We start from the raw sequence: 12,048 nt of genomic DNA on the forward strand, positions 1-12,048 counted from the left end.
TCATGGCTGTGTGGGGATTTGAACCCTGGGACTCAGCTACATTGGCAAAGGAAAGGCGCTTTATATGCGACACCAAATGGCGCTGTGGAGTTCCGCTTTGCCAACCTGATTTCTCAAACAAAGTTTACAATGCGTTAACTGAAACACTTCTTTGGTGTGTCTAAATCCAGCCCTGGTCCAACACTAACCACACCACACTGGCTGTCAGAATATGTGTGTGTGCGTACATATGCTTAGTTTTACATAACTTACTTTACTATGACTGTGGCTTGATGCCTCGACGTCGTAAATACTGGTTAATCCGGGTCTGTTATCCAGTCCCATTATAAGAGGCTGGCAGTGTTGAACCCTTTGCAATATTGAGCCCAAAGCAAGCAGACCTTTGTGCTCTAGAGGCATAGACAGACGGTATTTCCAATGCAGATTTTATTGCCATTATATTTTCCTCTGTGCTTGCGTTCTCCTGGTCTTGTGACTCCGGCCCTAAACTGCAAGGCAAATCCTTTGGAGATGGGCGTGTGGAGTCTGCCAGCCTCACGTCCCTGATTAGATGACATCCTCATCTCCATAGATCTCCATCGTCCTTATAATAGAATGTTGGGCAACCCTTGAGTCTCGGGCGTCGGCTGCTCTGTAGGTAATTTGTCACAGATGCTAACTCTCCTGAGACAGGGAAAGTCTTGGGATGGGGTGTGTAAGGTCAACACTCGCCAGTAAACCCTATCCTTTTGTGGTGGTGTGTTTGGGGGAGGGGCTGGGCACCAAATCCAAATGAAGCCTTCCAGCTCTGAGGGCTTTGCCCTAGGAAGTCAAGACTGTGTGACCTTCTAAGATCACGTAAAGATCTTATAATTACGCAATGACCATAATTAGAGCTGCATTGCAAGAATCAGCTACCTACCGCAGGCCTGCAGCCCCAGGGAAGCTGCCCACAAGGCAATGAAGGCCTTGGGCTGAAAAGGTTGTGGCGATTCCTGCACTGCCGGGGGTTGGGCTAGATGACCCCTGGGTTCCCTTCTGACTCTATCATTCAGTGACCTCAAAAGCTGCTTTATACAGAGTCAGACCCTTAATTCGCCTAGCTTCTGAAATATATTCTTCTGAAATATTCAGGATTTCTTTAGCTACTGGAATGCCCCCTTCTCTTCCCCCACCTAATGGAACTCATGCAAGATTTGATCTTGAGGGGCTCTTCTGCAAATGGAATGGCTCCTCGCATTCCCAGAAAGAACTGCAATCCAGTAGAGCCCGCCAGTTGGAGAAAGAAAGGCAGTTTCTCGTTGTAGTCAAGCATGCAACCTTCCTCACTGTTCTGTTGGGTCTCCCTGCTGCCACCCCTGAGCAAATTCAGGGGGGATGCGCTGCAAAGGGGGTGACAGATCAGGGAAAGTTGCATACCCTCCAACATTTCAAAATAGGGACATTCTATTCTACATCAGGAATAATAATAATAATAATAATAATAATAATAATAATAATAATAATAATATTTACACCCCGCCCATCTGACTGGGCTTCCCCAGCCACTCTGGGAGGCTTCCAACCAAATATTAAAATACAGTAATACATCAAACATTAAAAGCTTCCCTAAACAGGGCTGCCGTCAGATGTCTTCTAAAAGTTTGGTAGTTGTTCTATTTGACATCTGGTGGGAGGGCGTTCCACAGGGCGGGCACCACTACCAAGAAGGCCCTCTGCCTGGTTCCCTGTAATTTGGCTTCTCGCAGTGAGGAAACCGCCAGAAGGCCCTCAGAGCTGGACCTCAGTGTCGGGGTAGAACAATGGGGGTGGAGACGCTCCTTCAGAAAAGGGGGTGGAAATGTGTGAGGGAAGGGATTGTGTACAACATTTTCAATAGATAAATGGAATGAAATAAGATTTTGGCTGGAAGTTGTCTTGATATAATAATGATAATGATAATGATAATGATAATGATAATGATAATAATAATAATAATAATAATAATAATAATAATAATAATAATGGTGGAAACTGTGAGAATGACCAGGAACATATCAGAGTGTAAATCCTATTGAACTCAGTGGGACTTAGTTCTTAGTAGTCAGTTTAAGGCTCAGTTTACAATAAAGGAATAAACACTTCATGTGTTTCCTTAAAAGAATGGCTGGCTGCTGAAGCTTTGCAATTAAATAATTTCAAGCGGATTGGTGACCTTTTCCTTCAAAATTATAGGAAGGGCTTTGTATGCCAGCTTCAGAATTCCCTTCATTTGCTGCAGGTATTTTATTTGCAGTATAAACAGGACTCATTTTCACTTTTAATTGTTCTCCGAGACATAGAGGAAAGGAAAAAGGAAAAGCGGGACATTCCAGCATCAAATCAGAAACCGGGATGGCTTCTGTAATTTTGGGACTGTCCCTGGAAAATTGGGACCCTGGAGGGTATGCAGAATGGGCTGCTTTGAGAACAGGATGCTCGGCTGTAACTCTGCAAGGCTGAGAAAGGCAGGGACTCACCACCAAGCCCATCCAGTGAGCTTCATGGCTACAGTAAGTGGCAGTATTTGAACCTTGTTTTCTCTCAGGTCTTAGTCTGCGACTCTAACCATTAGATCACACTGTACTAGGGCCTATAAACAGCGAAATTATTTTTTAATAAGGAATGGGGAAAATTTATAACTTATCTTAAAGACCATTGTAAACAGTTAAAATCGTTCGTATGATTGGAATATCACTTGTAGTTTAATGGTGAATTTTGGATATAATGGAAGGGGTAAAGGGTTTGGATTACCATAAAAGATGTGGGAGGAAATGATTAATAATAGGACCCACAAAGGGGAGGATGGAAGTCCAGGAGATTCCTTGGAATCTGGTTTTTATGATTTATGTTTGATGTATCTCTGTAAAATTTTAAGTTGAAAAACCAAATAAATAAATAAAAGCAGCAGCAGCAGCCCAATTATTGTTTGGATAATGCCTGTGTCTATATCACTAGACACATTTGCAATGATAATAATAATGCCAACAAGAAAACATAACAAGAATTCCTTGTTTTGCTGAATGTCTGGAAGAGGCGGCTCTCATTGAGCCTTCTGAAATGACCATGCTTTTCTGAAATGGACAAACATCGTTCTCTGGTTAAGAAATCATTAGTCACCCATTGCAATCAGAATTTCTCATTTTGTTGTGGTGGAGGGAGGATAGCCTTCCTTCTGAGGAAACACACTTTCTTCAGAAACAACGGGGGACAAAGAACTTGCAGTAACTGTACATAAAATGCAAAGGCTGGACTAGATGACCCCAGGGAGCCCGTCCAACTCTGCAGTTCTCTGATGCACTGAATGCACAAGGTACACCAGAGGGTCATCTGTTCTAGCTCAGCTCTCTACATTGCAGCTCAGTATGCTGGACCATAAAGACCATAAAGAAGGCTGATCACCGAAGAATTGATGCTTTTGAATTCTGGTGCTGGAAGAGACTCTTGAGAGTCCCATGGACTGCAAGAAGATCAAACGTATCCATTCTTAAGGAAATCAGCCCTGAGTGCTCACTGGAAGGACAGATCCTGAAGCTGAGGCTCCAATACTTTGGCCACCTCATGAGAAGAGAAGACTCCCTGGAAAAGACCCCGATGTTGGGAAAGATGGAGGGCACAAGGAGAACGAGACGACAGAGGACGAGATGGTTGGACAGTGTTCTCGAAGCTACCAGCATGAGTCTGACCAAACTGCGGGATGCAGTGGAAGACAGAAGTGCCTGGCGTGCCATGGGGCCACGAAGAGTCAGACATGACTAAACAACAACAACAATGCTAAATGCCATTCCAGAGGAAGCACTATTTATTATCATTATTGCTACAACAAAACAAATCCCAGAACTGAGCTTTGGCACAAGAAACAGAAGCAGCAACATCTCCAAGCATGGAGAGACCACTGCTTGAAACACCTGACAGCTGCTGCCAGCCAGTGTAGACGGCACTGAGCTAGATGGACTGAGGACCCTTTACAAGGCAGCTGCTCATCTTCCTGCTGAAACCAAGCCTTTATGGAGAACTAGTAGGACCAGAAGCTTGCTTTATTTTAAGGGAAGGCCTGTTGGAAACCCCAGGCAGCTTCTGCCAGCCAGTGTTGACACTACTGAGCTAGATGGACTCTACGCAAGGCCGCTTCCTTTGCACAGAGAGATCCTGGGTAGAGGTGCCAACAGAAAAATCAGGTTATTTATGTATGCTGCTACTGCGGCCCATGTTTTGTTAGCCCCCCAAAATGGAAAACGAGCAAGGTCCCAACTAAAGAAGAATGGCAACTTAAGTTGACAGGATATGCACAACCCGCAGACTTAACATATAGAATAAGATAACAAGAAGGACATACATTTAGAGAATATTGGAAAACGTTAATTGAATATATGAGAAGTAATTGTGTACAGCTGAAAACACTGGCGGCATTAAGATAAATTCAACAGCGTAAATATGTTTTGATGGATGCAATAATGAAATACAGATTGGTATAGTTTTTGCAAAATATGCAGGGATTTATAATATGTAAAATGAACCATGGAAAGAGAAGGGAAGTCATTGATATCTTGAGGATGTAAAATGAGTATAGTGGTACCTCGGGTTAAATACGCTTCAGGTTACATGCGCTTCAGGTTACAGACTCCGCTAACCCGGAAATAGTACCTCGGGTTAAGAACTTTGCTTCAGGATGAGAACAGAAATTGTGCTCCGGTGGCGCAGCAGCAGGAGGCCCCATTAGCTAAAGTGGTGCTTCAGGTTAAGAACAGTTTCAGGTTAAGAATGGACCTCCGGAATGAATTAAGTACTTAACCTGGGGTACCACTGTATCTTAATTTGTAAAACAGAAAACTTATCAAAAATTATATACAAAAAGGAAAATCACCTCCTTTGGGTGACTGAATAGTACAGCCAACTTCTAGGGGTTAAGGGGTCTTCGTCCCCACCCCCAAAAATATTTTGAGGCCCACCCACTAGTTGATGGGCATTGCCATTCAAATAGTGTGCACGCACTCCATTATGCGATCGATTATGTGGCTCGGGGCTTACCAGCCCTCCAGCCAATATTTTATTCAAGTTGGCACACCTGAGCAGGAGCGACAGGCTGCCAGCTTAGTAGGAACCATAAAGCAATTAGTTTTCCAGCTGGAGATAAGGAAGGCGATGGGGTGGGGGGTGGGGAATCCTTACGGAGCAAGACAATTTGGCTCCAGAGAGGGAGGGAGGGAGCAGTCCATCCACTTTACCCAGCTGGAAGGATAAATAAGTCCACCCACGCGCCTTGCTGCTCTCTGCCTCCGGCTAACTGCTAGAGACCAAAGGTAGTTCTCACCTGTGCGCCTCACCTGAGTGCGCGCACACCGGACTGGCAGCCCTTGCCGCCGGAGCACCCAACCCAGCTGCAGAGAGCCAGGAGGTGGGATTACAACCCCGGGCAGCCTATCGCCTGGCACGATGCAAAGCCCCGGGGGTGGCGCCCGCTGGCCCGTGGCTTCTTAATCGCATCATCTGCATCGGGGCTGCAACCAGAGCCAGGCGCAGACTCTGCTGCCCAGGAGGGAGAGGAGAGACGCACCAGGCGCAAACGAGGCGCAGGGACCACCCTCGACATGTCAGAGCAAAGATGGGTCCGGCTGTCCACCGAGGAGCCCACCAGCACCGTCTGTGTGCTGGGCACAGAGATGTCCCTTGATGTCTGCGGGTAAGGAAGGCAATTGCCCTTATTCGTTTGCTCAGTGGTGGGGATTCTGCGGCCTCTGGAGCATGCACAGAGGGCCGAAGGGAAGGCGTAAAATCTTGCTGAACGGTGCATAATGCGGGAAGTACCGTATTTAGCAAATATAGCAGGCATCAACCCAAATCATCTCCGAGTCAGCCTGCTATATATATTTCCCTACATACAGGGAAGTTTTTAGTGTTTGATTAGGTTTCTGTAGATGCTGGAAGCCGCCCAGAGTGGCTGGAACGACCCAATCAGATGGCTGGGGTACAAACAAAAATAATAATAAATTAATTTTATTATTTATACCTTGCCTATCTGGCTGGGTTTCCCCAGCCACTCTGGGCGGCTTACAACACATAAAAAAACTGTAAAACATTAAACATTAAAAATATTGAAAATATTGAAATTATTATGAAATTATTATACGGGCTGTGACTTTCAGTGCCAGCTGTGGGAGTGGGTTTGCAGGGCTGAGTCCTTGTCCAGATCATGGGCCCCAAAGGGTTAACATAATATGTGTGTGTGGAGCAGACTCAGATTGAAGCTGGGGAGAGTCCAAAATGTATTTGGGGGTGGCACAGTGTGTGTTTAAAGCTTGCTATTTCCCCCAGTGAATCCTGGGAACTGTAGTTTGTGAAGGGTTCTGGGATTTGCAGCTCTGTGAAGGGTAAACTACAGTTCCCAGGGCAGGTTACACAATTACGTAAAAAACAATTTTAAAAACAATTTTAAACAACTTAGTCACAGAAATAAGATGGGTCCTATGTTGTGGAGCCACACGTTGCACAATTTCAGAGGCAAGATTTGTTTTAAAGGAGTGAGCTCTCGCGGTATGTTCTCCAAGAGTGAGTTCTAGTTTTGAGCTTTTGTGTTTGGTCAGGTTATAAAAAGAAAACAATTTGTCTAAATATAGCACAACACATTTTCTTTCTGCCTGCACCCTATCAGGTGTTGTATAGACCTGTAATTGATCCCACCAGCAGAGAATCAAAAATGTTGATGGGGGATTTGGGGATAGTGAGGAGTGTAATTGATCCTTATTTGATTCGCAAAAAACAGAATTTAGACTACGGACAATCTTTATTGATAATTTCCCCCCCGATTGGTAAGGATTCCACCTGATTTGCTTCTGTTGGGCTTAGATGCCTTCTCATCAATGATTTGTCCAACACACACATTTCAGAGCCTTTCTGCCTCACTTTCCAAACTGCAAAAAGTCTCCTTTTAAAAAGTGGATTTGTTACACTGTTTATTTTATAAAATTTATACACTGCTTTGATTGTGGAAAAAACCTCAAAGCGGTTTACAAAAAAAAATAAAGCAACAAAATTATCACCAAGAAAAATAAACAACCATAACTTAAGACTTTTGAAGTCAAAATAACAATCGACTAAAAACAGATCAAAACATTTCTAAGCATCTGGGGAGGCTTGTCCAAAGGAAAATGTTTTAGCAGGTGCTGAAAGGGGGGGGGCTGAAGTCGTCTGCCTGATATCAATTGGCAGGGAGTTCCAAAGTGCAGGTTCTGCCACACAAAAAGATTGAGTTCTTACAAGTGTGGAAAGGGTGTTACGTTACAGCTATAACATTGCCAGTTCCGCCGACTGAAGGGCAACAGAGTTCTTCAACCCACAAATTTCTGTGATTGAGAACCCCCCCCCCCAAAAAAAAAATTACTGACAAATACTAAATACAGTGGTGGAAACCTTAGTTTACAAAAGGTGGGGTAAATCTGAATGCCCAGTGGTGTGGAGGCAACCGTCATTCCCAGTCTTTTCTTATGAACATAAGAAGACCCTGTGTCTCGTCTAGTCCACCTTCCTGTTCACAGTGGCCGGGCAGTTGCCGCAATGGGGAGCCCACAGCAGGATTCGAGAACAAGAGCCCTCTCCCCTCCTGGGGCCATCGTGGCTGGTCTTCTTATCCAAAATAGTCACCATGTATTTGTCCAATCCTCTTTTAAAGCCTTCCAAGTTGCTGACCATCCCTGTGTCCTGTGGGAGGGAGTTCTGTAGTTTAACTCTGCACCGCATGAAAAAAATTTTCCTTTTATCCATCCTGATTCTTCCAATATTCGGCTTCATCCTGGCTAGTAGTCGTCGGTAGGCTCCTCCTCCATGAATTTCCTGTGCCATATTCTCTGTCCAGCTGGGGAACAGGACTCCTTCCCTTGTTTTGCTCACTCTGTGCCCTTTAACAAACAAAGCCAGTGATGGCAATGAACTCACAACCTAATCTGAAAGTTTAATTGCAATGGGTGATGCCTGCAATGAGCCATTTGTTTTGCTCTGTTGAGCCAAAGCCACCCAGCTAGCTCGTTCCCAGATTGTTCCCTGGCGTGCTTCCGGAGGAAATAATAGAATCATAGAATTGTGGAGTTGGAAGAGATCCTAAGGGTCATTTAATTCAATCTCCTGCAAGGCTGAAGTCTCAACTAAAGCATCCATGACAGATGGCCACCTGATCTCTGCTTGAATACCTCCACTGAAGGAGAGTCCACCACCTTCTGAGGGAATCCGTCCCACCGTCGAACGGCTTACTGTCAGAAAACTCATCCTGATGTTTAGGCGGACTCTCCTTTCTCGTAACTTGAATCCATTAGTTACCATATTTTTCGCTCTATAAGATGCACTAGACCACAAGACGCACCTAGTTTTTGGAGGAGTAAAACAAGAAAAAAAATATTCTGAATCTCAGAAGCCAGAACAGCAAGAGGGATTGCTGCGCAATGAAAGAAGCAATCCCTCTTGCTGTTCTGGCTTCTGGGATAGCTGCGCAGCTTGCATTCGCTCCATAAGATGCACACACATTTCCCCTTACTTTTTAGGAGGGAAAAAGTGAGTCTTATAGAGCAAAAAATACGGTAATTTCTATTCCACCTTTCCGTTAATCCTCACAACAATCTTGTAAGGTAGGTTAGGCTAAGAGTGAGTGACTGGCCCCCATGGCCACCCAGTGAGCTTCCTGGTTGAGTGGGGATTTGAACCCTGGTCTCTTAGGTCCTGGCCCGACACTCGATCCACTACACCACATGGCTCTCTAGAGCAGGAGAAAACAAGCTTGCTCCATCTTCCATGTGACAGCTCTTCAGATATTTGAAGATGGCTATCGTATCGCCTCTCAGTCTCCTCTTTTCCAGCTCCTTCAACCATTCCTCATAAGGCTTGGTTTCCAGACCCTTGATCCTCTTGGTGGCCCTCCTATGCACATGTTCCAGCTTGTCAATATCCTTTTTAAATTTTGGTGCACAGAACTGGACACAGTATTCCAGCTGTTGTCTAACCAAGGCAGAATAGTTACAGGTAGATAGCCGTGTTGGTCTGCCGTAGTCGAAACAAAATATAAAAATGGAGACATTGGATTCATATCTCATTATACATGATATAGCATTTCTAGCCATCTCACCCCTTGCTTTTTCCTGTAAGACCAATTGCAGTCGTTAACAGTTGTCAACAGGTTTACCACACCTATCAGCCAATCACCCATTCCCACCACCCTTCTGAGTAATACCCCTCCCCACCCTCTCACTATATATAAGGGTCTGGTGACTTCTGTTTCAGTGTATCTGAAGAAGTGTGCATGCACACGAAAGCTCATACCAATAACAAACTTAGCTGGTCTCTAAGGTGCTACTGGAAGGAATTTTTTAATTTTGTTTCGACCAAGGCAGAATAGTGTGGTAATATTACTTCTCTTGATACAGCCTATACAGTAATAGCATTTCCCTCCACCCACCCACCCACACTGCTGCTTCCCCTGTTGACTCATGTTAAGTTTGTGGTCTACTAAGACCCCAGATGTGTTTCATATGTACTACTGGCAAGACAGGTATCCCCATCTTATATTTGTGCAGCTAGTTCTTTCTGCCTAAGTGCAGAAACTTACATTTGTCCCTATTGAAACTCGTTTTGTTAGTTTGGGTCCAGTTCGCCAATCTGTTACGGTCAACTTGATTTTGTCTTCTGCAGCATTAGCTACCCCTCCCAGTTTGGTGTCATCTGCAAATATGATGAGCACCCCCTCAATTCCTTCCTCCAAGTCGATTATAAAGAGGTTGAACAACTACGGGCCCAGAACAGAACCCTGAGCCACCCCACTTGTCACTTTTCCCCAGGATGACAAGCAATGATTTGTGAGTGCTTTTTGGGTTCGGTCAGTCAACCAGCAACAAATCCACCTAACAGTTATCTCATCCAGCCCACATCTTACCAGCTTCTCTGCAAGAATATAATGGGGGACTTTGTAAAAAAGCCTTACTGAAATTAAGATGCACTATGTCCACAACAGGGATGTGGGTCACGCTGTGGGTTAAACCACAGAGCCCAGGACTTGCCGATCAGAAGGTCGGCGGTTCTAATACCCGCGATGGGGTGAGCTCCCATTGCTCGGTCCCTGCTCCTGCCAACCTAGCAGTTCGAAAGCACATCAAAGTGCAAGTAGATAAATAGGTACTGCTCCGGCGGGAAGGTAAACGGCGTTTCCGTGCGCTGCTCTGGTTCGCCAGAAGCGGCTTAGTCATTCTGGCCACATGACCCAGAAGCTGTATGCCAGCTCCCTCGGCCAATAAAGCGAGATGAGCGCCGAGCCCCAGAGTCGGTCACGACTGGACCTAATGGTCAGGGGTCCCTTTACCTTTACCTAAGTCCCCAAACATTCCCCTGATCCACCAAGCTTGTAATTCTATCAAAAGAAGAAACAAGATTCATTCGGCATGACCCATCTCATGTATTTTTTTTAGGGTGGCTGACAGTCCAGAGGGACCCAAGGGAATGGAGTGGGGTGGGGAGGGGAGGGCCTTAAATTGCCTGCCCCCTGCCATTTTCCCATTTAAAAAAAACAACTTTCTGATGAGGAGAGCTGTTTGACAGTGAAGTGCACTCCTTTGGAAGGTGGCAGGTTTTTAAACAGAGGCTGGATATTCATCTGTCAGAGATGCTTCTGTTGTGGCTCCTGCATAGCAGCAGTGGCTTGGACTCAATGACCCTACATATCTCTTCCAACTGTACGGTCCTAGGATTCTAAGATTTTACACCCGCACTGACAGTGCTTGAAGCCCGCCCAATTCCCTTGTTTGCCATGAATTTAAGATGTGAAGTTGTCATTATCTGAACAAATGGCTTATTTGGGCGGCTGTATTATGGTCTGAAAGGGACGCGGGTGGCGCTGTGGGTAAAAGCCTCAGCGCCTAGGGCTTGTCGATCGAAAGGTCGGCGGTTCGAATCCCCGTGGCAGGGTGCGCTCCCGTTGTTCGGTCCCAGCGCCTGCCAACCTAGCAGTTCGAAAGCACTCCCGGCTGCAAGTAGATAAATAGGGACCGCTTACTAGCGGGAAGGTAAACGGCGTTTCCGTGTGCGACTCTGGCTTGCCAGAGCAGCGATGTCACGCTGGTCACGTGACCCGGAAGTGTATCCAGACAGCGCTGGCCCCCGGCCTCTTGAGTGAGATGGGCGCACAACCCTAGAGTCTGTCAAGACTGGCCCGTACGGGCAGGGGTACCTTTACCTTTACCTTATTATGGTCTGAAATGAATGCTTGTTAATGTTAGTGATGCATTGATGGGTGCTTTTGTTGTTGTGCAGTCCCCCTGGCTGTCATTGGGCAGTAGTCAATTGCCTTTCCTGTTGAAGTCCACGTGAAAATGAGTTAATCATTTGTGGAAAGGTGGAGGCACGCCCTCTGCTGCAGCTGAACTTCGGTTGCCCTTGGGCACCTCTGTAAGATATCTAGCCTCATCTGGAGGAGTCTGACTTCCCAATCAGCCCAACAGCAAGACAAGCTGAGCAATCCCCAGGGACCTGGCCACCCATGGCACATGAACAAAAAACCGCTGACTCAACAGCCGCTGCCTGCCACAAGGCCAGAGGTTGGGCTGCGCTGGGCCTAACTGGTTGAATCTTCCTCCCAGAAGTCAGGCACACAAAGGGCAGCTCACAAGCAGCCTCTCTAACCCATGCAAGTGGGGCGCTCAGGCACCCTCCATCCTCTGCCCCATTTGATGATGGCAATTTCAATAAATAATAATATATTATTTATACCCCGCCCATCTGGCTGGGTTTCCCCAGCCACTCTGCCTGGCTTACAACAAATTATTAAAAATACAAAAAAATAAATAAATCCCTAAACATGGCTGCCTTCAGAGGTCTTCTAAAGGTCAGATAGTTGTTTATTTCCTTGACATCTGATGGGAGGGCGTTCCACAGGGTGAGCGCCACTACTGAAAAAGCCCTCTGCCTGGTTACCTGTGGGACGCGGGTGGCGCTGTGGGTTAAACCACAGAGCCTAGGACTTGCCGATCAGAAGGTCGGCGGTTTGAATCCCCGCAACGGGGTGAGCTCCCGTTGCTTGGTCCC

At 46.0% G+C, this 12,048-nt stretch overlaps 1 protein-coding gene across 1 annotated transcript in view; it reads left to right on the forward strand.

Moving 5' to 3' along the window:
• Positions 1-5,308: 5,308 nt before the first annotated feature.
• The window catches only part of LOC114602428 (protein-arginine deiminase type-3-like), a 29,334-nt gene continuing 22,594 nt past the window's right edge, over positions 5,309-12,048 (forward strand). The window contains exon 1 of the mRNA XM_028740630.2: positions 5,309-5,677. Coding sequence (XP_028596463.2) covers positions 5,586-5,677 — 92 coding nt within the window. The 5' untranslated portion in view covers positions 5,309-5,585. The remainder of the gene's footprint in view (positions 5,678-12,048) is intronic.

Source organism: Podarcis muralis, chromosome 7 (assembly GCF_964188315.1).
Source record: "Podarcis muralis chromosome 7, rPodMur119.hap1.1, whole genome shotgun sequence".
Classification (NCBI taxonomy): Eukaryota; Metazoa; Chordata; class Lepidosauria; order Squamata; family Lacertidae; genus Podarcis; species Podarcis muralis.